The sequence below is a fragment of the Pelophylax lessonae genome (assembly GCF_965119305.1).
Source record: "Pelophylax lessonae genome assembly, chromosome: 12".
NCBI lineage: Eukaryota > Metazoa > Chordata > Amphibia > Anura > Ranidae > Pelophylax > Pelophylax lessonae.
In genome coordinates this window covers 100,394,567-100,422,533 of record NC_138779.1, presented here as the reverse complement: position 1 = coordinate 100,422,533, position 27,967 = coordinate 100,394,567, and the positions used below count along the sequence as shown (strand labels likewise).

Sequence of the window (27,967 nt, the reverse complement as noted above, 5' to 3'; positions counted from 1 at the left end):
TGTCCGGTGGTTGCCAATAGCAAGCACTGCTGTGATCATGACTTAACAGCACACTTTCACTGATCACTATAGAGCCGACATTACTTTCTTCACTGACACTCCAGCACTTTACTTACAAAGACATGGCATTACTTGGTGCAATAATCGGCCGTTGCCGGTAGCAACCATTGCTGTAACCCAGGGGAACATCCCGGGCGAGCCCCCAAATAAAGCACTGCCCCCGCAGGAACTTCTGGATATTGTCTTTACAGGCTCCCCTGGTTATCAACACATATTTACTTGAACAAGTCTCTGAATCCCTCCTTGTTCCCAATGGCTCATCATATGAAGGAACGGTCTAGGGGTGTTGTTTGTTTTGTTGTTTATTGATAATTTGGGATAGGAGAAGGGAATAGTGGGATACTCCTGTTGAACTATTCACATTGTTTGAGGACTTCTTTCTTCACAGTTCTGCTTGAAATTATGGAACATCCAGGCTATTAATCCACAATGCCACTAGGGTGGATGGGGTTAAGTCTCTTGTTCTCTTTGCTCTCTAACAAGATAGCTTGATGGACGATGATCTATCTTCAGGATGATGATCTATCTTCAGGACACTCTCAATAGCATCCTCTTCCTGCTGACACCCGCCCACTAACTATCCTAGGAGCAGGGGTGGCCCTCATCAGGTCATGCCCCTTGACACGAGTTACTGTACTCACTGTACTGCAGAGACAGATCCTCCAGTGTCTCCCCTCTCAGTCAGCTTCCCTGGACCTCTCGGTTCAGCTCCTCACTGCTACTCTTCAGGCCCTCAGAACGACCCCCTGAGGCGGCTTGGCCCCTACACAGAGGAGAAGGCAGCCGACCCCTCCCTCCAGGACTCCACTCCACAACGAAAGACCTCGAGCAAATGTGCTCCTGGCTTTATACAGTATCCCAACATGCACCGAGGCGACTTTCCCTCTACCACTCTTCAGGACAGTATCAAAATCCCATGCACCCATTCATCAGGTTTCCTCCCACTGTCCAACATGCCTCCCTATTGGACCAGTGTGAAACACTCTCTAGACAGAATGAGTTGCACTCTGAGCACATTGAGCAGACCTCACTAACAGATCCTGCTCTCTGGTAGGCAGAGAACAATATAGATTTACCTGCAGCTCTTCTGGTAAGCAGGCAGAGCACAAACTATATTTTCTCACTAGCACCTACCTAGGAGGGTGCTACATACTTCTCGTTCAAAGGGTACAGAAAAAAGCAGTCCTACTTCGGGTTGTATAGAGCACAATTAGAGGAATCTTTTGTCCAGGAAGCAAATTGAAAAAGGAAGAAAAAGTTTTTCTTCGGAATCTGGTGGGGAAACAGGACAAAAAGGGTTTGAGTCAAAGTTAAGGATGTACTTTGGGTATGGGAAAATAAACAAGTACCCTAGCTGCTGACTTTTAAGAAACAGATAAACAGATGCCCATGCAGCCCTGGGTTGTCTTCCACACAGCCAATGCTTCTCAGGGTTTCTGTTCCTCCACACAACCATCTTAGTTTCAGAAGCCAAATGTCACTTGCTGGTGGAAGAAGCAACGTCATGGAATGGCAGGAAGGAGTTAGCTTAAATTTACTTACCAATCAGATTTTACTAAAAACATAAAAATAATACACAACAGACGTTTTGGCTTGGAAATAAAAAAGGCCGCGGCCGTTTATTACTGGTTTACAAAAATATCAATAAATAACCAAATATAAATACATTAAAAATGCAACCCAGTCATAAACAACTCGGGTTGAATACATAAATAATCATCAATCATTTAATATTATCCACCAAACATAATATAAACAAATGTCCCCCTCTGCAAGCAGAGGTGACCCAACCACATAATAATTGTGGCCGCGACAAACCAAAGGGGAGGGAGGGAAACGCTTGGATGAGGGATTAAAAAAAGGACTGAGCCTTTCACCTTAGGCTGTCTGTATAAATAGCCCCCCAAAGCCAGTTAGGCGGGCTAAAAGAGCGGGAATGCACCCCATTCGCTCTTACAATAGTGGTACCACCAAATCTCCCCAGATACTGGTCCAGAACTGCCTGGATACCTAAAAAAGGTGGTATTTTTGAGCGGGAAGAGTGCCCAAGGAGAAACCAGGGGTCAAAAGTTTATAAATTCAAGTCATAGAAATACTAATAAAGTGGCTGCCATTACCCTTAAAACCTATATTTTTTCATACCTATAAAAACCAATGTAACTGCTCCCTTCTGCCATCCCATATAAAAGTGGGGGCTATAGGAGCCCCCCTTTTATATATACTCACCTAGGCACAAGGAGGTGGGATGGAGTACCACCAAGTTAAGCTATCCTAAATCAGTGATGCCTTAACAGGCTGAGGAGAGGAAAATAAAGAAGGCGTCTCATTTTTTGGTGATGTAAAAGCACTCAAGGGCACCTGCTGTACCGCTAACCTGCCCTACATAGGCAAAGCACAGGTTTATTTGAATATAAACGGTAAGGGGTCAGGTAATCCAAAGTTTACATTTTCATTATAGTTGGATACTGTGATCTAAGTCAGTGTTCTGGCTTCCCTTATGTTTTGGACACTTCACCGGAACTTTGTTTCTGTCTACCTGAGAGTTTGGGTGTTTCTGTCCAATTTTGGGTAATCTATCTTCTCCTGTTGCCTTCTCCACAATACATAAACAACAAATCCATTAGGGAGCGTGAGGACCCCTCATAATGGTCGCAGCAGGTCTGCAGAGCTGGGAGCTCAACGTAGAGATCTCACTAATAAGAGATATAAGAAACTGACACGTGGTTTAACTCTTTAGCATCTATCAAATCAAACATAGTTTTGAGTGTTCCCTTCTTTTAATATGTATCTAAATATATGCGTTACAGGCATAGCAATTAGGCAGATTTCCTTTAATTCCCCAGCTGCCATTTCCAGTGAACTCTGTATGGTCATTGCAGGGATATAAACAATAAATGCGGCCAGCTGTAACATCCAGAATAGGAAAAGAACTAAGCCCTGTCCTAAACCATTCATCACACCCACATTTGTTCTAAACCACACCCCAGCCCTCCAAAGGTCTACGAATGAAGGCAGTATCTCCACAGCCAGGGCAGCTGGAAGGTATGCTGGGATTTGTAGCTCCTCATCACTTGCTGCTTTCCCATGCCTGTTGCAGATAACAGAGCAGGAGGCAGTCTTTTTGCTGTACAATAGTGCCTACACACACATGAAAGGAATTGCATCCATCCCATTCTGTTTTGATGTCACTGGCAGCAATCCTACAATAGCTCAGAGAACCGCACAGTCATTTCTTCACATTACAGCTGTTTACTGTGCATTAGGCATCTGAAGAGCTGTGCCAACATCACATACTGTACACTTTCCATTACTGCCGGGTTCTGCTCCACTCTGCAGGGCTGGGCACGCTTATCAGGCGTTGTGAGACCCACGAAGGCTGCCTGGTGTCCGCGTCGCTTTGTGACATCTTGTACCCAAATGGCAGGATCGGTTCAGGGAGAGGCGTTAACCCTTGCAGCACATGAATGCATGAACAAATCAGAAGTATGTATGGATGCTCGCCTATCATTGTGATTTTACAGGAATCATACCGTGTATGTCTCATGTCTTTAACTCTTCGACTGATAAAGATTTTTATAACATTGCTATGCTGTGTGACTTATGTTGTTGTCTTTCTGTTAGTACGTCTAACAGAAACACAACAACATAAGTATGTTTGATTTTGCTGGACTGTACTTTGCTGGGATTTGGTGTGTAGTCGAGTGCCTCCCGTCTTGTTAATAATATGCTAACTGTTAATAATACCTACAGATTATAGCACGTTACAATTAGAAGATGTGGAAAAAAGCCAGTAAAGTTATTGGCAGAAACTTGTAGTTGCACTTCCGTATCGTAGGGCAGGGCCGTGAAATAATACCACATTGTGTGTATCTAGTATTCGCTCCATCGCGGTTCAGTTTTTGCGGTCCCGGTATATTGCGTTTTTTTTTGTAATGTTATTTTACTATATAAATCATTAAAAATGAAATATTTTTGTGTTTTCCATAGCTCTTGCTATGTCTCTCAGTATCTTTTATGTGTTTAAATTAGTTTCTATTGTTTAAAAGTGTGTTTAAAGACCTTAAAATGCTTTTACACGTACAGTGACAGTAAAAAAAAAACATGCCTACAATGCATTTTAATAGGGTTTTTCTATTTCGCGGATTTTCACTTTTCGCGGCTGGGTCCGGAACGTAACCCCCCGCAATGGAGGGGGGTTTACTGTATAGTGATTGTGTTTGTATAAACATTAGTGTGTGAAAGAAGAAAATGGTCGCACACCACCACTGCATCCAATGAAGAAAAGTTCTTTATTCACATAAGTGGTACAAGGTACAGCAGGGTAGGACAGTAGATGCGTTTCACACGACTTGGTAGTGAACAAGCACGTAGCAGTCGTGTGAAACGCGTCTACTGTCCTACCCTGCTGTACCATGTACCACTTATGTGAATAAAGAACTTTTCTTCATTGGATTCCGTGGTGGCTTGCGACCATTTTCTTCTTTCATGCTTCTCCTGGTGGCGAGCCGAGGTTCAGCACCCACCTTGAATCGTGGACTTTGACTAGCCTGAGCGGTGTTATCGCTCTTCATTGAACATTAGTGTGACCAATGACAAGTGCTCAAACTTTTTTTTTTTTTTTTTTTTGCCATGGAAGTCTGCCCACAACTGTCTACATGTATCTATAGCTGTACAGTATATTACTTTGTAATAGAAATTTGGCAAGTGTTTTATGTTGTCTTAAAGCAGTAGGCAACCCTGGAGAGACAGAGATCTATCTGAACAACAAGGGAGAGATCAAAGAGGACCAGGATGCAGCATGCTTCCTTTTTTTTTCTTTTTTTAAAGATAACTTTGCCAGACCCTATTTAAAAGTAAAGCAAGTTTAAAGAGCTCAAGTAAGTAAGGCTGACCATAGACAGAGCAATTTTCTTTCCTGCAACAATTCAATTGATTCCCCCATCAACATTGAGTGTGTTGATGGGGGAATTCCTCCTGCAGAGCCATTGTGTTCTCCTGAGGGCAGGGGGAAGCCATCCACGGAGAACACAGTGAATATTGCTAGCGGCTATAATTGCATGTAAAATCTGACAGGCTGGATGTACCCAAGTTAATTTATTGGTCAACTTGGGTACGCTCAGCCTGCCCATACATGGTTTGAATTCAGATTCAGACCGTCTATGGCTGGCTTGATTCAAAATTCAGGGATCAGTAGTAAGAGACTCAAACGTCAGTAGTAATACAGTGTGCAGGGGTCAGGAGTACAAAAGCAGTGTTCAGAGGTCAGGAGTGAGCAATGCAGAGTGCAGAGGTCTGTAGTATGTTACATACAACCCAGGGGTCAGTAGTAAGTAAAAGAGACTGCAGGGGTCAGGGTTAAGCAATGCAGAGTTCAGTGGTCAGTAATCTGTAACATGGAGTTCAGAAGTTCGGAGTGAGTAATGCAGAGTGTAGAAGTCAGCAGCATGTAAGGCAGAGTGCAGAGGTCTGGAGTACTGCAAAGTGCAGAGATCAGTGTTATGTAACAGTGCAGGGGTTGGCCCCTTTCACAGGTCCACCTGTTCATTTTTCAGGTGGCCCTGATGGGGCCACCCATTCTCCTCTATGGGGAGGAGGATGTCAGCGGACATGTGTCCACTAACACCCGTCTGGCATCTAATCCGACAAGATCTTCTGAAAACAGACGGATGGCAATACGTTCGCCATCTGTTTAGCGGATCGGATCAGATGAAAATGGACATGCTGTCCGTTTTCATCCAATCTCCCCCATAGAGGAGAGCGGGACTCTGACAGGCGCTTACTGTGCAGATACGGACCTGTCATCTGCCTGCTCAGCGGGGATCAACGGAACGATCCCCCCTGAGCTAGCGAGGTCCCCCGTGCAGATTCCCCCCCCCCCCCGGTGCAAAAGGGGCCTTAGGAGTAAGTAACGTAGAGTGCAAGGATTAGGAGTGAGTAACACAAAGTTCAGAGGTCAGCAGTATGTAACACAGAATGCAGGGATCAGGAGTAAGTAGCACAGAGTCCAAAGGTCAGTAGTATGATGCAAACTGCAGGGGTCAGGAGTAAATAATCTATTGTGCAGGAGTCAGTAGTAAGTAGCACAGAGTGCAGAGGTCAGTAATAGTAAGTAATGCAGAATTCAGAGCTCAGTAGTATACCTCCCAACTTTTTGAGATGTAAACGAGGGACACCGATTAGCAAAAGTATGTAAGTGTAGTGCTCACCCCCTACCACGCTCCCTTAAAGGGAATTATACAAAATAAAGGATTCGTTAAACCCGCAAGTGCTTTTTTTTTTTTTTTTTTTTTTTTACCAATACTACTTCTATATACAGGCTTTTGAAATTTACAAATGTAGCAATTTAAAAATTGGATGAAAGGTTTAGCACTGGGAAACATTTTTGAAAGATAAAAAGTGCATTTTATATACAACTGTATAGATCTGAGGAAAATGAGGGACAAATGAGAAGGAAAGAGGGACAGAGGGACTTTGTTCCAAATCAGGGACAGTCCCTCGAAATCAGGGACAGTCGGGAGCTATGCAGTAGTATGTAATGCCCATTGCAGTGATCAGTGGTATGCAATGCACATTGCAGGGGTCAGGAGTAAGTGGTCAGTAGTAAGTAACACTGAGTGCAGAGTTTAGAAGTAAAAAACACAGCATTCAGCAGTCATGAGTAAGTAATGTAGAGTGCAGTGGTCAGTAATGTAATGCAGGGTGCAGAGGTTAGTAATGTGCAATGAATAGTGCAGGGATCAGGAGTAAGTAACTCAGAGCACAGATTTCATGAGTAAGTTACAGAGTGCAGGGGTCAGGAGAACATAACACACATCTCCCTTTACAAGAAAAAAAATACCCCTCCTCTCAGGTAAAATAGCTTACAGCACAAATTCCCACCTCCCACCCCCCACCCATCCTGTAATGTACTTACAGACCTCAGTTGCTACATCCCCAGACCAAGGAAAATCCTCCCAGGTCTACTCTTGTCTGTGTCATATGACAGATTAGAGCCGAGGAGAAGCCTAGGACTTTCCTTGACTCTGCAATGCCTTTTGCTGCTGTGATCTGAGGTCTAAAGGGCTGTGAGTGGACTCAAGAACTGGTGGCACCCAGACGTCATGATCTACACTTTGCATGGTCATAAAAAAACAGTTGCTGATCCCCACCTTAAAGGAATTCTGCATTCAGAATTTCTGACTTCACTTACAGCATGCTATTAAAGAGAGGAAGTCACCAGGTATGGAACTTTTGGTCATGCATTAATTAAGTAATTATAAGTTACAGCTTCGATCAGTGAAAATGTAATGCCTATCTCATTATACGTTAATTTAAAGTCACCCTGAATGCTGTTCACAGGAGGCAGACTAACAAAAAGACACATAGCAGTAACCCGAAAATGTCTGCTTTAGCCTCTGTGTGCTTTCTTCTTGCCCCAAACTGCTGCTCAAGCCGTGTGAAAATCCCAGTATTTTCAGGAATGAGGCACCCATGTCGACCCTCCCCTACTTCCCATAATTCAGTGCTTAGTTGCCTAAACCAATGTTTCTCAACTCCAGTCCTCAAGTACCCCCAACAGGTCATGTTTTCAGGATTTCCCTCAGATGAAACAGCTGTTGTAATTACTAAGGCAGTGAAACTGATCAAATCACCTGATAATGATGGAAAGCCTGAAAACATGACCTTTCGGGGGTACTTGAGGACTAGAGTTGAGAAACATTGACCTAAACAACCTATCGCCAGGCCAAGGTGCTGTCACATACAGTACAATGCTAGTATAGTCACAAACAATTCAAAGTAATTAGGAGGGATAGGTTTTGGAGAAAGAAAACCCATGGGGTAGGGCTAAAATTGTGCATTGCCAGTAAAGTAGAGGTATCCACTTCATGGCTTTTGGTGTGTGGTTTGGAACATTTGTTTTTTTTTCATGTAGCCATTGGGCTGAATGGCAAAAATATTAAAGATTTCTCCATCCACATAAGCAATTGTATTGCGACATTGTATTGTGACACTGGGACACTCCACTTATTAGCAGCTGGAGCCGCTGATCAACAAAAGTTTTCCAACATTCCCATTCAACAGAGGATGGATTGATGGATCGATGGATCTAAAGCCTAGTACACACGCAACGATTATCGGCCGACCGATCGTCCGTCTTTTGTCCAGAGTGGTGTTTTGTTGGTTGGAATGTGCCTAGACTGCACAATAATTTTCTCGCCCGACAAAATTCTACTTCAGAAGTGATGTCATGTGTTGGTTTGCTTTCTTTGTGTTCTTTCTTCTCTGAGCATGCCCAGTCTTGCTCATTAGATTTTTCCCTTTTGAAATCTGTACTGACTGCACGAAAATCGGCTGTGTTTTGACGGCGGACAAAAATTTTATAGCCTGCACACCAGATTTTTTTCGGCTGAAAAGTCGGAGTCGGTTGTCGGAAGCATCATGCTAACAAGCCGAAAATCGGCAGATCGGTCATCGGACGAAAATACCCTGCCGATTTTCGACGCGTGTGTACGAGGCATAAGGATCGACTTCTGTCAGACACGAATGACTGCACTTGGATGGAAATCTGGCTGGTCCCTGCTGAACCAGAAAAATTTTGATCAATCTATGGCCATTCTAAGTTCTGCTATGTTTTAAAATAAATAGGGCATGGGGTATACAAGGAAATATTGAATGAATACTGAGCATAATTAGACTTTGAGCCTACTCTTTGTATGTACTTCACATATGCCACAGTCCTTGTATCCCTAAAATACATCATAAAGTGGAACTAAACTCCAAAATATTCAACTTTCCTCTAGCAATGCAACATCCGCAAGTTTTTTTTTATCAAGGCTGACAACCTTTCCTGGGTTTGGCATCTCCTGTGATTTTGATTGAGCAACTCATGATGATGTAACATTATGGGAGAAAAATTCACCCTGGCATGCCAAGAATGTACACTAAGCCACAAGTGCTAACAGGAAGGGCAAAGTTCCACTTTCATTACTGTGGTCAGGTCGGTGTTGAATTAAACCTCAGGGCAAAGTTTAATTTAACAAAGTATATATAGAGCTAACACTTTAAGCTTACCTTAAAGAAGAATTTAATTCAAATAGCTGGGGGCTACTAAGCAATCGGCAACTGTTGAAACAATAAATACTCTGGTCAGAGGTATGTAATCACAGGTTATAGGATGAGGTGGTCAGAAGAATGTCATTTACAACACAGAGTACTGAAAACAGTACAATACAGCTTATAGAGGGCAGGGGTCAGGCCTTAGTAATATTATTGCCCCTTAAATTGTTGGACATAAAAATGAGTTCTAACATTCTAACCCCATTATTTGTGTTAGTGGGCTTAAAGTATAACTAAAGCCAAACCTTTTGGATAGAGTGGAAAGAGATTAGAACACCTTTTAGGTCATTGCCGCCTGTGTCTCCCATTAGGGTGATTCTGCCTCTATACATGTCATGGTTACCATCATCATTGCAAGTGAAAGTAAAAGAAAATCCCACATTTTGGGATAGAGGAGAAATCTTCCAATGGGGACACTGATTCTAATGATCCTGGTAAAACCCTGGGATTCCCTCACTTTGGAACAATTTTCTCCCACTTCCTGTTTTGGCTATGGGACAGGAAGTGAAGGGGATTCTCTCCAATGGGACACAGAGGCCAAACAAACTCTGACAGGAGTTTATATTATAACTCTCCCGTACTCTACCCTTAGTTCTACTTTAAAGCCCAACTCTGTTAAAAGTTGAAACCATTCCTTGAAGTAGGGCTGCGCCCACACTTCAGGGTTTAAATGCTTGTTTATGTCTGAGGGATGGGAAAAGCACTTTTGCTCCTCCATCACACAGTACTGTCTTGTGTTCTGGCAATGGACTCTTCCTTGACTCCTCACATGTAGAGCTATAAGCCCTGCATCTGTTTTGATGACGTCAGAGGGCATCCAACCGCTGGAGTACAGAGCAGAAGAGGCCAGGCCTGGTCTACCAGTATGGAGGATCAGGTAAGTAAAACTGCTCTTCCATTTCCCCTAAACATAAACAAGCATTTAATCCTTGAAGTAACTTTTCCTGGAGGTTTTAGTGTCATTAGAAGCAAAAATAAGTCCCATTATTGGCATAAGTGGGAGAAAATTAAGTAATATTATTGGTCTCATTGGGAAAAAAATGAAGTCCTTTCATTTGTGTCAGTGGGAGTAAAAATAAAGCCTATCATTGGTGTCAGTGGGAACAGGAATAAGTCCTATCATTCTACTGGTGTTCAATGGTTTCTTACCTAACCATATGGTCCACTCACCAACTGCTATTCTGTCTCTCTGCTAGAATTATGTTGTCACTGTCAGAACAGGAAATCACTCCCCCTACAGTGCCGCCATAATTGCGGTGCTTTAGCACAAAGAATTTTAGAAATCAGTACTTGCTGTCACTCTGTACAGTGTCCTGGATCCTGTGAGATACTAGATAGTCCAAAACAGAAGGACTCTTCTGCAGGATTCGGGACATTTAGCAAAGATGGGTATGATCAGGGCAGGGACAAGGGGTAGGTAGGAGGGGCAGCTGTCCTGGGCACAGCAGTATCATGGGAGGTGGGGATCATCACAAGGAGATTTAGGGGGAGGGGATTTGTGTTAAGAAGCGGAATTTGGGGGTGGCAGGGGGTATCAATTGTTCTAGAAGGGCACATTTAGGAAGGTGTGCTAGGAGTGGTGATTTTGGGGATTATTGCCCATACAACTTTGGGGGGGGGAGTACAATTTGGCATGTTCGCCCTGGGCTCTGGATGACCTTGTTTCAGCACTGGGTATAATCCAATCCACACTGTATGATTGGGGCAGGACTAAAATGTGGGTGTGGGCAGTAAAGTGGGTGCTCACACTTTGTGGTTTGTAGTGTGGCATGCTTTCCCCTATGCTTTGCAATGTTTTAGAAAAAAATAAGGCCTGGGTTACACAGGAGAGAGAAAAGTATTGCACTGAATATTGAGAATGAATATGTATGTGTGCTTTTCCTGCAGGGAGTAGGCTCAGACTTTAATTATGGTCATTGTTCTTATATTTACAATCTGCAAAGGAGGTCCCAGTGATGGACAAGAGCAGGAATCCCATGTGTTAGTTTGTCTCCTTTCAGTAGAGTAGAGTAGGTTTACTTTAACCCAGGCATGTCCAAAGTCCGGCCCGCGGGCCAATTGCGGCCCCCGGCCTGCTTTAATATGGCCCCACAGGTAATTTGAAAAAATACATTGGCATCATTCATGACTTTTTTTGCTGCCATCATTAATCATTATCGGTGGGTTCATATAGCGCTTATATGTGGTTAACCCTTGTGTGACAGATTAGGGAACACGTATGCTCCGGATTGAGATGAATACATTGTAAAATCTCAGTTAATGTCAGTTGGTCTAAATTAGTTATCAATATATTTGGACACAACATGTATACTTTATGTTCCTGTTCATATTTTTTTTAACTTAAAAGTTGACAGACAACCTTTATTACCAATAATATGTAATGTACTTTACAATATTGCTGACATATATTTCAGCTTCCTGGATTTTTTTTTTCATCTAGGTTTAGATATGAAAGGCAGAGTGATTTAACACCTGTTTAGATTTGTCATCCATGTGATAAAATGAAAAGTATGCCGTATGCAATAAACTTTGCATAAAATAGTTAATTTGCATTTATTTTAATGGTCCAAAGAATGTCAGGCAAAATGGTCGGCCCTCACGCATGTTCACTTCATTAAATCTGGCCCTTTTCGAAAAAAGTTTGGACACCCCTGCGTTTAACCTATCCCTAGACAACAGAAAATGGTCAGCTATGTAGCTGCAATCCAAGCCACAAAAAAAATATTTTTTTTTTGCATTTATGTAGGAATGGGGTGGGGGGGAGTCAAGAGGATCTCTAGTACTCAAGAGTAATTATTTAAAAAATGGAGCTGTTTTTTCTCTATTGATATCAGTTGCTAGGGAATATCTGCGGAGACCTGCTGCTACCCACAGATATAGAACTGGCCAAGTAAAGATGAGAACTTTTAGCTAAAAAGCTAATGCAGAATAGGCTATAAAGCAATCTGTAGTGTTGTGTGTGCTTTTTGTCAGGGGGATGAGGTGGGGGCGGTTGGAAAGGCCTATGTCAGCTTTTGTTCGCTTCAGTGGGTTTTGCATTCCCATAAAAGGAATGCCCATAATTCCCATAATAGGAATGCAAAACCTGCTTAAAGCAGGGCAAATAAAAGTCAGCAAGGTCAACTGCAAGGTAAATGCACCTCTGAATGAATTCTGAAAAATGTAAGAAGGATCTCAAACTGATACCTTCAACGGTAGCCCAAAGCCCACACAGGTCCTACAGCTTTTTGTTACAGTTACCTTCTTGGCTGCCATTGTTATTTCACAATTGTGGCTTTGTACAAAGGACATAATTCCTGAGACCAGTCTGTACATGGCAGTATGGCAAATTGCTGACTTGACAAGATCAACAGGCAGTGTATAACTAATACAGAAGACTCAGACTAATCTATTGTATTTCATTTAGTCTTGCATGCATAGCAGGTGTGATCATGATGCCTAACTAAGGGCTGCTGGTCCATCTGTCTGCATAGCAGAAAGGGGAAACAGTGAAACAATCGATACAACAATAGATACAACAGTCTGCATGTGGCAGCACATCACTTTTGGTCAGTTTGTGAAAACAATTATTTCTGTTTCACTGCCTCTTAAAAGGCTCATCTGGCTTTACACTACCCAAAAGCAAATATTTCTGAAGCGGGTACGGCCAGATGTTGACATTTAGTTGTGGTCAGCAAGCTTATACAAATCAATGACAGGCTGACTGTGTTCACAGTTGGCTGTTCACATGAAGTTGCTGAAGGAGCGATTACACGTGGCTAGGGAAAGATGAGTGACCCTGTATGTCCTGTTTATGTCCACCCATCTCTCCTTAAATGCAGGTAACCACCCCATTTGTAATTATATGATGACAACTGCAGAGCCTCTCAGCCTGTCATTGATCTGCAGGGACTGGACAAATTTCGATCTGTGTCTGGCCATCTCTGCTCAACAAAAGTCAATTGTTTGTCTATACAAGGTACATGTTGGAAAATCTTCCATCAATCATTGGCTGTAGCTGTCAGAATACAATGTCCCAGCAGAGGGAATTCCTCCATCCACCACGTCTGTTTATATAGAGAAATCTGCACTGGCTGGGCAAAAAGAAAACCCAATTGAACGTAAACACATGGCCATATCCAGCACAGAAATACGCTGATCTGGGCTCTGTGGTCACGAATGGCTGTGTGAATGAGCCCTTAATAGTTCAGTCCTTCCAATAACGATTTTGGGTAAAAGTTGGAGGTTGAATTACCAACCTCACTCTCAGTTGGGGACTCCAGTGATTGGATCTCTGTACCCAAATTCCCAGGTCTTCCTACTTGCCACAACTAAAGCCCCGTACACACGTAGCGATTGTCGGCCGAATATTTGGCCGTCTTTTGTCCGGTGCTGTCCTGTCGGTTGAAAAGTGCTAAAGACTGCACACGAATTTTGTTGGCCAACAACAGCCGAATGCAGAAGTGATGTCATGTGATGGTTAACTTTCCGTGTGTTTTTTCTTCTCTGAGCATGCCCAGTCTTGCTCATCTGCTGTTTGTCGGCCGAATTCTGTACTGACTGAGGAACAATCGGCCGTTCTGGTGTTGTCCAACAAAAATTTTAAAGCCTGCACACCAGATTCTGTTCGGCCAAAAAGTCGCAGTCGGTTGTCGGAAGCATCATACTAACAAGCCAACAATCGACCGATCGGACGTTGGCCGAATATTTACGGCCGACAATCGCTACGTGTGTACGGGCCTTTATTCTCATTTTGGATTTTCTATAACAAGCCTTACAGGACTCAGCAGGACTGAGGCTTTTTTCATTTTAGCAGAAGAAGTAGGACTAAACGGGATAACAAGGGGGATATTCACTGGGGTGTTTCCAAGAAATAAAAAGTAGTGGATGAACTCACCTACCGGCATCCACTAATAACTGTGGATTGATACTTTTTTCAGTATGTAAAGTAATTCCTATTTTAGATTTACTAGTCCTTTAACTTTTACATTGTTCATTTAACAAAACTGGTCTGGGCACTGTGTAGAAGATTAGCTTGCTTGGTTGACCACAGTATTGCTAGATCCTCTTTAGCAGAACACTTGCTCAGGCAGCAAGCATAGACGTCTGTGAAATTGTTCTGGAGTGGATTGTTGTTGCTCTGATGCAGCCATTTCCTGTAAGTCTTGGCTTTGGCACAGCTCCGGTTTGGGCCTCCTGTTCACTGCTGGGATTTTCCTGTGTAAGGAATTATACACAAGCCGTAAATGTCTTTTCCTTCTCTCCATGTTCTGCACAAGCACAGTCCTTACAGGAAACCTGTGCTGATAAAACCACAGGGACTGTCATTGCAGACTCTGCTTCTGAAAATGCTACATGACCGGTTGACATGCTAAGACCCTAATCTACACTTAATCTACATTCAATGTGCAGTGAACCTTGTGCTGGCTGGTCTAAATTTTCTGACCTCTGCCCCGGCTGATTGGCTGGACCTGTCATGGGCACCACCAAGAGTACTCACTTTAACTTCTCTTTCCGCTAGGGTTGCCACCACATCCCTTTAAACCAGGACTCATATTAATTACACAGATTCTGTGGCTGATTAACCACTTGGCGACCGCTCACTGAGCTGGTACTGCGGCAAAGTGGCTCGTTATCGTCCATCGACGTACACCTACGTCGCTGGACTCCTCCCCTTCTTGGCGGCGCGCGTGCGCCGCCGGAGGCTCGCTCCCGCTGTATTAAGACACAGCGGGAGTCGGGCCATGGGAGGAGAGGCGGTGATCACCGCCACTCTTCCCCGATTGTCAGGGATCGAGTGAGGAAATCCGCCCGCTTGTGTAAACAAAGCGGGCGGATCTCCTATGTGACAGGCAGGGACAGATTACAGGATTCAGCATAGCTGAACCTGCGATCTGTGCCTGTGTCACACAATCCCCTCCCCCCACACACCTCAGTAAGCACCAGGCATACATTTAACCCCTTGATCACCAATAAAGTTAACCCCTTCCCTGCCAGTGTCATTATTACAGTAACAGTGAATATTTATAGCACTGATTACTGTAGTAATGTCACTGGTACCCCCAAAAGTGTAAAAAATGTCAGTTAGGGGTCCGATCTGTCTGCCGCAATGTTGCAGTCCTGCAAAAAAAAAAAATCGCAGATCGCCGCCATTACTAGTTAAAAAGAAAATAAATAAAAATTACATAAATCTTTCCCGTAGTTAGTAGCTGGGATAACTTTTGCGCAAACCAATTTAAAATACGCTTATTGTGATTTTTTTACCAAAAATATGTAGCAGAAAACAAATTGGCCTAAAATGTTAAAAAAAATTAGATTTTTACATTGGGGGGGGGGGGGGGATTTCATATAAAAAAAAGTGAAAAATATTGTTATTTTTTCAAAATTGTCGCTCTTTTTTTGTTTATAGCGCAAATAGTAAAAATCACACAGGTGATCAAATACCACCAAAAGAAAGCTCTGTTTGTGGGGGAAAAAAGGACATAAATTTAATTTGGGTACAGTGTTGCACGACTGCGCAATTGTCCGTTAAAGTAATTCAGTGCCGAATCGCAAAATATGGCCTGGTCAGGAATGGGGTAAAATCTTCCGGTCTTAAAGCGGTTAAAAATACGCTCATTGAGAATTTTTTTGTCAGAGACATGTAGCTAAATACATTTTGGCCTAAATATATGACAAAAATTGAATATATTGGATATTTTTTAACTGTCAAAGTAGAAAATGTCAATTTTTTCGCGAAATTTTCGCATTTTTTTATTAATATCTCAAAAAATGAAAAGCGCAGAGGTGATCAAATACCACCAAAAGAAAGCTCTGTTTGTGGGAAAAAAAGGACGTAAATTTCGTTTGGGTACCGTGTTGCATGACCGCGCAATTGTCAGTTAAAGTCGCACAGTGCCAAGTTGCAAAAAGTGGCCTGGACGTAAAGCAGGAAAATACTCCGGTGGTAAAGTGGTTAAGGTGGTAATTAAACTCACTTAGTGCCTTATCTGCATTATATTAGCCTCAGAACCTGTGTAATTAACCACTTTGGGAGCATGTTTGGAGCGCTAAAAAAGAGCCTCACAAATGCCCCTCTCCATTGAAATGAATAAGAAGCACCTCAAAATGGTTCCCAAAGCAGTTTCTGAGTCACGTGTCTATAAAAAAAAAAAAAAAGCACACCTCAAAAGCGTTGATAAAGCACTGCAAAAGCGCTCAAAATTTTATGGGCAGTTTTCAAGCGCCTCAGTGTGAATGGGCTCTTATGTTTATTGATTTAACCACTTGTCTACCATGTCGTTTATAAAAATGTACCTTGGTAGACAAATGGTTAATGCTGGCCTTGGTTCTTAGTGCAAATTCTGCCATAGTAGCATTTTCACTGTTTGTACTTTTTGTCTTTCGCTTACATTCATTCACAAGCTTGCCTTGAACATATTCCAGGGTAAGCTTTTCATCTGGGAAAGCATCAAGTGCTGTAACAAATGTCTCATAGCTGTCAGGGAGACCACTAAGTAGCAGTTCTGCTAGAGAAAAGTCTTTTATTTTTTCTAGTGGTTATTTTTTTTTCTGTTAGCAGCCATCATACATGCTTTCTGACCTTTTTCTTATTTCAGAGTCTGTGTTAATGTAACTTTGAGCTATATCTGTATTTGAAGCAGTATTTTGTAATTTGCCTGCAGTCTGGGTCCATAACCTGTTGGAAAGCTGCTGCAGATATGACTCTTACCAGTCCAGCGCTTTACACATTGCTGGGCCCTTTTTTTTTTTTTGGAAAATGACAGCAACAGAGAGACAGGAAGTTACATCATAACCATATGGGCCCACAAAAAGAACAATACATTATACAAGCATTTTAAATTACAGTACCTCCTAGTGGCAGAACTGTTAGTCACAGAATAATATATGACAATGGCTGCTGCATATATGGTATGTCTGTTTAAACAGCATGCTAACAAACTATTATTATTATAATACATGACTGAGGTATCACAGATACTGCGGCTGCCTTACCTTTAAAAACCACCAACCAAACCACACCCCTTTATACCTTAAAGCGGAGTTCCAGCCTAACACACTCACCTGTCCAACGGTCCAGCGATGCGGCCGCCCGAAGCCTCGCTCTTCTCCCTCTCTGCTCTGCGGCGCCAGCATCACTGGTGTGGGCACCCGGCTGTGACAGTTTGCGGCTTCACATCCGGGTACGCACTGCGCATGCGCGAGTTGCGATACGCGTCGTGATTGGCCGGCAATCTTCTGGGACCTCTGACATGTCCCAGAAGATTGCAGGGAGGGAGGGGGAGAGGAGAACTTCCGCTCAGGGCGCCGCGGCGCTCCGAGCTTAAGTGGGAGCGGGTACCTGTCAAAACTAGGTACCTGCTCCCCCCACAACAAAAATGACATGCCAAATGTGGCATGTCAGGGGGTTAGCACTACCTAAAGCGGGAGTTCCACTTTTGGGTGGAACTCCACTTTAAGAAAATGACACCACTACCATCTTGGATTTTAAAAGGCCATAGCAGCCATATTTATTACAACCAACCAATTAAACACAGGTTAACAAAAATACCATTTTCATTAAAGCAAAGCAATACATAAACATTAAATGTAATGACCATTTAGGGTCTAGGAAGGCAACTTGACTTACCCCTGGCTGTATCTCTGATCCCAATAGACCTCCAGGCCCTCAGCCGCCACTACACCAGCTCGAGGACTATTCCTATTGGGATACCTTCCATACAGCCAACTGACGTTGCCAGGGTAGGTACACCCATACCTAAGATGGGCCCTACCCCTCCATATTACCTTTTTAAAATAGTCACAGCCTTCCAAGACCCTAAAGACCCCTGCTACTGCTATGACAATGACGAACAAGCAAATACAGTTCCCAAACCAGCAACATGTGTTTTTTTTTTCTTTTGGTGGCTTCCCCCTGATTTCTTAAATATGACGTACAGTGCAATATATGGAGAGTGGCGGTCCAATGTATGTAGTGACAGACTCTAGAGCATGTAATGTGACAGTGTATGGATTGCTGTGGTTTAAATTATGCAGTGTACAGCAGTGCATATGGAATGTGGTTGTGCAGAGTATAAAAAATGAAGTGCAGTGTGAGGGGAGCAGCATCTCATAGTACGCTAAGTAACTGCATAAGTGTGGACCACATCTTTATTACACAAATATAAGAGAATTTGGAGTTTTCTAGTGCTTAAAGCGTAACTCCACTTTTGTTGAGAAAAAAACATTCCCCTCTGGGTGATCTATGTGCATTACAAGGATTTAAAAAAAACTTTTTGCAAATTCCTAACTTTTTTTATTCTGAAGAAATAATTGTTTGTTCCTCTGTGCCGAGTGGGTCAAATGGGAGTGGTTTCATAATTTTGTATCAGCTGTGGCAGCTGCAGGGCTCTAATGAGAAAAGGTGCTGGGCCTGCATCCCTTTAGACGTGTTCCTTTTGGGAGTATCTCACCAAAAATGTTGTTGCAGGGGACGCCAAAAATCTGACTTGTATTTTAGGCAGACTTCTAGGAAAATTAGTGAGCCAATCACACAAGCAGGAAATTATGTTTCTGGGGTGTGGTCAGAACACATTCTGTGTACAGAACAGCTCCAGGTAGCTATATTGCATTGCATTTTCAGAAAATAACAACAGCTGCAGATTGAAAAGGAAAGGTCATTTTTAATAACATTCAATTACAATATGATTTGTGTAGCAATTGTATACACTTTATTGTTTTTTCTTTGTTTGCTATTTTTTTTCCCCCACGAAAGTGGAGTTACCGTTTAAGCAGTGCGTTATACTACTTTTCTGTTCTGGGTAAACGTCATTGGTTTCTGTATTTCAACAATATTTTAGGTTGGACTGTATGGAGTGACACTCTGGTATATGTCATGACTTTTGCATGTGTGATATTCACTCATAATAACTCTAATGTGTTTTCAAATAAAAAGCAGGCTTCTTTTCCTTTAAATGCAAAGTAGCAGTTAATGGAAAAATGCACTTAGATTAATGCACACTGAGCATTTGGATTGTCGTGTGCAATAATGGATTCTGATTACAGCAACACATTTTTGGTTTTGTGTATTAGAAGTTTTGTATATAAGACTAATGAGGTTGATTTAGCCTAGGTTTACACATATGCTGTGTGGGAAACGCAGAGATCCCTGCGTGTTTACCGCACCACATTGCAATTGCACTGTGTTTGGGATCCACTGCGGATGTCAATACAAAGTTAATGACACCACAAAAGGAACGCAAATGCAGCGCAGTTTGCCTGCACAAGATCAGGTGGTACAAAATGACCATGTGATGTGGTTGTGGAACATCTCCAAAAAGGTGCCTTCACTTTCTGCTGCGATTCGATTTGAGCCCATTTAAAATGAATGGGCTCAAATCTAGCCATGCTGAATTAAATGTGAATTGCAATTTATATACAAGTTATAGTGTGAACTGCGGCTTTTAGTAAAGGAAATTGCTTATGCTGTCTATAGCAGCTGGTGTTACAAGAATGATAGTTTGACAGTGCTTACTATGGGCAACACAGACTTTCTTGGGGTCTACAGGGTGAATTCCATGCTTTAAATAGTGTAAAAAAACTGCTCAGCATTAAATTCTGCAACTCCCTTCTCCCTTGGCTTACCTTTACATAGGATATCCCCCCTTCAGTCCATCATGAATGCTTCTGCCAGTCTCACCCACCTTACCAACCGCTTAGTGTCTGCTAGCTTTCTCTGATGATCCCTCCATTGGCATCTGCTCAGCCAGCAAATTCAATTCAAAATACTAACAACAACTTACAAAGTCATCCACAACTCAGCCCTCACCTACATCACTAGCTTAGTCTCAAAATACCAACCTAATCGTTCTCTTCCTTCCTCTCAAGACCTCCTGCTCTCTAGCTCCCTCATCACCTTCTCCCATGCTTGCCTCCTGGACTTTTCCAGAGCCTCTCCCATCCTATGGAACTCCCTACCCCAATTTTTCCATTTATCTCCTACTCTGTTTGCTTTTAGATGATCACTGAAAACCAGTGGTGGGATTCAAAAATTTTAGTAACCAGTTCCGACTTTCCCAGCAGAATGACCAGCGTGCCCCCTTTCAATGCACAGTGACCAGCGTTCCCCCTTTCAATGCACAGTGACCAGTGTGCCCCCTTTCAATGCACAGTGACCAGCGTTCCCCCTTTCAATGCAGAGAGACCAGCGTGCCCCCTTTCAATGCACATTGACCAGCGTGCCCCCTTTCAATGCACAGTGACCAGCGTGCCCCCTTTCAATGCACAGTGACCAGCGTGCCCCCTTTCAATGCACAGTGACCAGTGTACATGCCCCCTTTAATGCACAGTGACCAGCGTGCCCCCCTTTCAATGCAGAGAGACCAGCGTGCCCCCTTTCAATGCACAGTGACCAGCGTGCCCCCCTTTCAATGCAGAGAGACCAGCGTGCCCCCTTTCAATGCACAGTGACCAGCATGCCCCCTTTCAATGCACAGTGACCAGCGCTGCGTGCCCCCCTTTCAATGCACAGTGACCAGCGCTGCGTGCCCCCCTTTCAATGCACAGTGACCAGCGTGCCCCCCTTTCAATGCAGAGAGACCAGCGTGCCCCCCTTTCAATGCACAGTGACCACAGCATTGCCCCCAATCATTGCAGAGTGCCAGCCACAACATTGCCCCTAATGATTGCAAAGTGCCAGCCACAACATTGCCCCTAATGATTGCAAAGTGCCAGCCACAGCATTGCCCCCAATGATTGCAAAGTGCCAGCCACAGCATTGCCCCCAATGATTGCAGAGTGCCAGCCACAACATTGCCACTAATGATTGCAGAGTGCCAGCCACAGCATTGCCCCCAATGATTGCAAAGTGCCAGCCACAGCATTGCCCCCAATGATTGCAGAGTGCCAGCCACAGCATTGCCCCCAATGATTGCAGAGTGCCAGCCACAGCATTGCCCCCAATGATTGCAGAGTGCCAGCCACAACATTGCCCCCAATTGCAGAGTGCCAGCCACAACATTGCCCCCAATTGCAGAGTGCCAGCCACAGCATTGCCCCCAATTGCAGAGCGCCAGCCACAATAATGCCCCCAATTGCAGAGTGCCAGCCACAACATTGCCCCCAATTGCAGAGTGCCAGCCACAACATTGCCCCCAATTGCAGAGCGCCAGCCACAACATTGCCCCCAATTGCAGAGTGCCAGCCACAACATTGCCCCCAATTGCAGAGTGCCAGCCACAACATTGCCCCCAATAGCACAGTGCCAGCCACAACATTGCCCCCAATTGCAGAGTGCCAGCCACAACATTGCCCCCAATTGCAGAGTGCCAGCCACAACATTGCCCCCAATTGCAGAGCGCCAGCCACAACATTGCCCCCAATTGCAGAGCGCCAGCCACAACATTGCCCCCAATTGCAGAGCGCCAGCCACAACATTGCCCCCAATTGCAGAGCGCCAGCCACAACATTGCCCCCAACTGCAGAACGCCAGCCACAACATTGCCCCCAATTGCAGAGCGCCAGCCACAACATTGCCCCCAATTGCAGAGCGCCAGCCACAACATTGCCCCCAATTGCAGAGTGCCAGCGATCCCCCCCCCCCCGCGAGACCCATGCACTTACCTCACGGACGGTCGGCTCCCCGCGTCTCCGAGTCCTCCCGCGGAGCCTCCTTCTCGTCCAACGGCACGGTGTTTGCCTTTCGGCCAATCAGGAAGCCGGAGGACCCGCTCCCTGATTGGCCAGGAGGAGGATCATGTGACAATAGCGAATTCTCATTCGCTATTGTCACAGAATGGGCGGGCCGTGGCGCCACGTCTGCCCGAGCGCGGGACATTCAATTGTCCTGCGCGTCCTCAGACGCGCAGAGGGATTCAGCCGGTTCTGCGAACTTGCAGAAAGTTAGCAACCGGTTCTATGGAACCGGTGCGAACCAGGTGAAACCCTCCGCTTCAGAGAAGCCTATCCGGCTCACACTTACAACTGTACTTTGATTTTCTCCATCAGCTCATCCCCCACAGTTATTACTTTTTGTATCACTTGACCCTCCCTTCTAGATTATAAGCTCTAAGGAGCAGGGCCCTCTGATTCTACCTTTATTGAATTGTATTGTAACTGTACTGTCTGCCATCATGTTGTTAAACACTGCCCAAACTGTTGGCGCTATATAGTTCCTGTATAATAAAAATAATATCAATAAATTATCACCCTAAACGTACTGGCTGTACTGATGGTAAAACGTCAAGTCTGGAAGGTTGACAAAGCTGCGCACACGGATGGTAGTAAAATCTGTCTGAAGGATATTGATCCTCACAAGGGATCTGGATAAAGAAGAATGTTGTATCTTGCAGCCAACATCCTACAGTTCTGAACACTCTCTTGGAAGTGTGGGTTCTTTGTGTTGTAGCCACTACATACACTACAATGCAACTCTAAAAACAAATCTGTGCTTACCAGCTCATTTTTCTAACACCGTCATTAAAAATAAAAATGGCAAACAGGTATACCTGTAAAAGGGAGGGAATGCTTACATTTTCCTTTGACAACGGTGAACGTAGCTTCCTTAAAAATAAATTAATCTAATAAATCTACACGAAAGTTTGCAGAAGTAAACTTGAAGCACAAGTTCTAGTTCACCCTTTTCCAATTTTTAGCAAAATTGAGTGGTAAGTAGGGATGATCGAACTTTTCAAAAGTTCAGATGTTCAGATGTTTTGCCTGCCTCCAAAAACCCCAAAAAAATGCCTGCAACAACACACCTGGGCATTTTTTTTTGACGTTAGCGGTTTTTTGGGTTCTTTGGAGGCAGGCAAAACATCTGAACTTGTGTATAGTGGTATATATACCACTATACACAAGTTCAGATGTTTTTCCTGACTCCAAAGAACCCAAAAAAACGCTTGCTACTAAACCGGCAATGTGTGAAAAGTTAGAAGCCAACAACCTGTGTTCTAAGTGACAAAATACAAACAATCTTTTTTTTTTTATGGTTCTGTACATGCTACAGAGCTGAAACTTCACAGGTACACTTTTTAGACCCCCCAGATACTAAATCCAAAGATTTTTTTTTTTTTTTTTCAATAATTGGCTCTCTATCAAAAATGAAAATTTTTAAGAACTTTTTTATAGTGGTGTATATACACACATACTTATATGTATATACACATCTAGACATATATAGGTGTGATAGGAGCGTAACTATATTGGTGTTAATTATTTCATTAGCGCAAGTAGTTTTTTCTGCTCCTTTCACACCTATATGTGTCTAGGTGTATATATACAGACATGGGTGTGTATAAATATATATACCCCCTATACACATGTTCAGATGTCATGTCTGACTCCAAACATGTGCTCCAAAAATCACTAGCAACGCCTGCAGCCAAAAAGAATGCTGGCGGCGGCGAAGCCATATTACTGCAGCGAAAGTGACTTGAGAGAAACTAGCTTTTCTCTATAGCGGTCACCCTGCTATGGCAGGGTTTTGTCACCCTGCCATAGCAGTCACTGTCAGTTCACCCTACACTACACTACGGTACCCTTACACTTAACACTTTCCCTACAGAAACTGAATAAATTAAAGCTAGCTAAAGTGTAAAAGAGCACTCTAACTACACTAGATATCCCTTTCCTCACACTAATAAATGCTAAATGACACTTTTAAAGTAAAATTAACAGAACTGCTTCCACTCTCTTCCATGTCCTGTATAACAATGCTAGGAATTTGGCGGGGCTATCTTATATACTGGGGGGCGTATTCACTAATGATTGGACTATGGACCCCCTAGTCACTCCAATCACATTCCTAGCATTCTCCTGCCCCCTCAATTGGCTTTTGCTAATGGTTCTGGTCCAACCACGGGCTTTTAAAGCCCATTTCCTGTCCCATTGCATTTTGGTCGGTTCTGGTTGCCGAATTCCAAACTTTTTGGGCAAAAAGTTCTAAATACGGCCGAACCTCAAACACCCAATGTTCGGGCTAAACCGATGGTCGACCCGAACCGTTCGATCATCCCTAGTGGTAAGTCTCTAGCAGAAGCAAAGTTGCAGGGGTGAGTCAATAGCAAGAGCTCTGCAAGTGTACAGCTTGAAAAATCAGCCACAGTGACCCCTGTGTTGGGATGATTGTTGCACAACATAACTGAACCAGAACTTGCAGCATACTTGCAGAATGTTTGCAAAGAAAGTTGATCTGGAGTCATGCAATGCAGACTTGCTGCAATTGTGCAATAAACGTGTGAAGCCTGGCAAGTCTAGCAATAGCTTAGCACGTCATTTTCAAACTTGCAGCTCAAATGCTTGCTATCCGGGTTGAAACAGGAAGGGGCTATCCCCAAACTGTACCCACAATGTTGGAACAGGAAGGAGCCATGTCCAAACTGTTCCCACAAAGTTGGGAGCATGAAATTGTCCAAAATGTCTTAGTAAGCTGACGCCTTAAGGAGTTCCCTTCACTGGAACTAAAGGGCCAAGTCCAACCCCTGAAAAACATTCCCACACCATAATCCCCCCTCCAATAAATGATTTGGATCAGTGCACAAAGCAAGGTCCATAAAGACATGGATGAGCAAGTTTGGGGTGCAGGAACTTGACTGGCCTGCACAGAGTCCTGACCTCAACCTGATAGAACACCTTTGGGATGAAGTAGAGCAGAGACTGCTAGTCAGGCCTTCTCGTCTACATCAGTGCCTGACCTTTCAAATGCGCTTCTGGAATAATCTTCAAACATTAACATAGACACACTCCTAAACCTTGTGGACAGCCTTCCCAAAAGAGTTGAAGCTGTTATAGCTGCAAAGGGTGGGCCAACTCAATATTGAACTCTATGGACTAAGACTGGGATGCCATTGCCATTAAAGTTCATGTGCGTGTAAAGGCAGGCGTCCCAATACGTTTGGTAATAGATGTCAAATTTCAGCTTGCAAAAGGTTTTGGTATCAGTTTAGGATCACCTTAGTCATTGCAGACTGTGTGATCTGTACCAAAAGCAGACCTTTCCAAATTGAAATTAGTATATCAGCTGAGAAGTGGAGTTGCTGAAATTAGACATTTCTACCCTTTTGGACATATGGGGGTTTTATTTAAAAAAGAGATGCTGGTTGGATGGAGCTTTACTAGTGAATTTGTTATGGCAGATGTTCTCAAATTAAAGTGCATCTTTTCTCATAGTTTACTGGCATTTCTCCTTACTGGAATTTTTCTTTACTTACTTGTGTAGAGCACTCTAAAGTTAGAAGCTGATGTAGTAGGAAAACATAGCTAGTTATTACATCTAAAATTAGGTATCTTAAGAAATGAAAACATGTACAGGACATCTGGTAAGTAAAACATGTTTTAGGAGCTGTGTTTATATGTACTTTAAAGCTCTGCAGACTTGGCTCTGTAGTATAATAGAATGGCTCCATGCCATGTACCAGGCACTCGCATAGTGAGATGTGGTTCATGGGAGCATTTATGTGGCGGTATGCGAGTACTGTATGTTCCTTTTAGTTTCAAGTTTTAGTGTATGGTGAACTAGTTTTGCTATATAGGTGTCTCTCCAGGCATGTGTAGAGCTACCCCCCTGCAGGATCCGCTTGGTAATTTGGGTTCTCTGTTCTGCTCCTTGTCTCCAAGAACATCCTCAGTCCCTCTGACACACCTGGTTAAATGAAAGTTACTGCAAGCATTTATAGGAACATGCGTATAGATGTCTTTAACTCATTTGTGAATTAGCAGCAGGAAATGTACACAAGACCGTTTAGTGGTAAAGAACTCAATGTATTGGTGCAGGTTAGAATAAAAGGTGATATGAGCATAAATGAACACACAAAAGGTAGGTTCAGGAACATCGCACTAGACAGTATGACTATGCCAACTGTACCACTACACTGGGATTAACTCCTGAATCAGCAAAGTCAGCAATAGGCATTGCATATAAGAATTAGCTGCAATGTGAATAATAATACTATAACTGATCTAGAGTGCAATCTAGGAGAATGGCTAGAATATGGTGCAATGTCCCCTAAGAGGTACCTTTTAGCATAAGAAATAAGTGAAGGTCTCTGTGTAGCAGCTGTAAAGGGATAGCATTTAGTCCTAACTCTTCAGTTGGCTAGGGTTGGGATCCATTTGTACGATTGGTGCACATGAGAATAGTCCCGCTCAAGTCTGCAGGCAGCAATAAGGGTACTAGATGGTTACATATTCAGGTACTAAAAGGTTCAGTCTCTCACTTTAGCATCAGATAGTAAATCCCCACAGCAGCAGCTCACTAGTCACATTGAATTTGTAGCTTACCATCTGGTCACACACAGCAATTAGTCCATTCTCTACTCTGAACCCAGATAACTCTGGCTGTCAGCACACCGGACTCAGCACTCCAGATCCTGCTCAGGCTTTCATTATGCAGCAGTGGCGGTGCACACTCTCCAGTCTCCCTCATGGCAAGAGAAATGTGAGAAAATTCAGCTCTTTTCCCTCTTCCTGGCAATCTCCCTCTGGGAAATGCAGTTCAAAAGCTCTCGATTACATTAGAGGTTCTCTCATCTGGACTACAGTTCCCACAGTGCAGTGAGCCTGATTCAGTCTATAGAACTCTTCCTCTTCAGCAGCTCTCTCTTTTTGCTGGTATGGCTTTTAACCAGTTCAGCACCTCAGGGCAGCAGCTACAGAGAGCAGCTGCAGCCGTGTTTCTCTCACTCCCCATTCTTAGCCAACACATGGTATATTGTTCTTTGGAATGAGGTCAGTTACAAAGCTAAATTAATTCCTGCAGTTTGCCATTTATTGCACAGTTTTCTAGCAATATGATGGACAGCATGGCAACAAAGGGTGCAAACTAGGGATCGACCGATATCGGTTTTTCGTTTCAGATACTGATACTGATATTTTGGCCATCGCATATCGGTATGGGCCCGATATTTTGTACATCCTATGTCAGGGTCCGAGACTAGTCTTCTCCTCCTCCAACCATTAGGTGGTGATGCTCATGTAAGAGTAAAATGATGTCACATAGCATAATTCCGTTTACAAATGTTATTGAATATGCCACTCACATATGTACAAATTAAAGATATAAGCAATTCCACATTAGCAGATCTGCTGGCAGATCGGTATCTCTCACCCACTTGCCGTAAGTGATACCCGGGTGATACCGTTCCGTCTGGCATACGATCTCGGAGGTCACGTGCCCCCTGAGATCATCATCGTATGCCGGACGGATCAGTATCAACCGGGTGTCACTTATGGCAAGTGGGTGAGAGACAGATCGGTATCTGGGTGGGGGGAGATGGAGCGGGTGAGAGACAGAGCAGTATTGGGTGGATGCCGATCAGAGCAGTATCACCCGGGTATCACTTAGGGCAAGTGGGTGAGACATACCGATCTGCCAGCAGATCTGCTAATGTGGAATTGCTTATATCTTTAATTTGTACATATGTGAGTGGCATATTCAATAACATTTGTAAACGGAATTATGCTATGTGACATAATTTAACCCTTTCATGAGCAATATTTGGAATATCGGCCAGTTCTGGGGCCGATACAGATATATCTGCAAAAGTTAATATTGGCCCTCGATATATATCGGCCTTGCCGATAATCGGTCGATCCCTAGTGCAAACTCATCTTGCAGTGTCCATCCCCCTATGGGAAGGCATCATTAACGCTTACATTTAATTAAAATTTTAGTTTTTAAAAATCAGCACAAGGTAGTTCTATTAAATGAGAAGTATCCTTTTTGCTGGTATCTGCTCTTTTCATTTAAAGCAAAACCTAACTCCTAAAAGGGAGGTTTTGTTTTAATACAGCAGAATTGCTGAAGATTTTTTACAGACATTTCTATGTACAGTATTTTTTAAAAACATGTTTTATA

At 43.4% G+C, this 27,967-nt stretch overlaps 1 protein-coding gene across 3 annotated transcripts in view; it reads left to right on the top strand.

Annotated features, from left to right (window-relative positions):
• The first annotated feature begins 3,044 nt into the window (after nucleotides 1–3,044).
• The window catches only part of LOC309568641 (galactoside alpha-(1,2)-fucosyltransferase 2-like), a 348,880-nt gene continuing 323,957 nt past the window's right edge, over nucleotides 3,045–27,967 (top strand). Inside the window, exon 1 of one of the 3 annotated variants that reach the window (XM_082274366.1) lies at nucleotides 3,045–3,102. In XM_082274366.1, coding sequence (XP_082130492.1) covers nucleotides 3,066–3,102 — 37 coding nt within the window. In that variant the 5' untranslated portion in view covers nucleotides 3,045–3,065. Of the gene's footprint in view, nucleotides 3,544–27,967 lie in introns of all 3 variants that reach the window. The other 2 variants (XM_082274367.1, XM_082274370.1) reach the window with 2 other exon arrangements.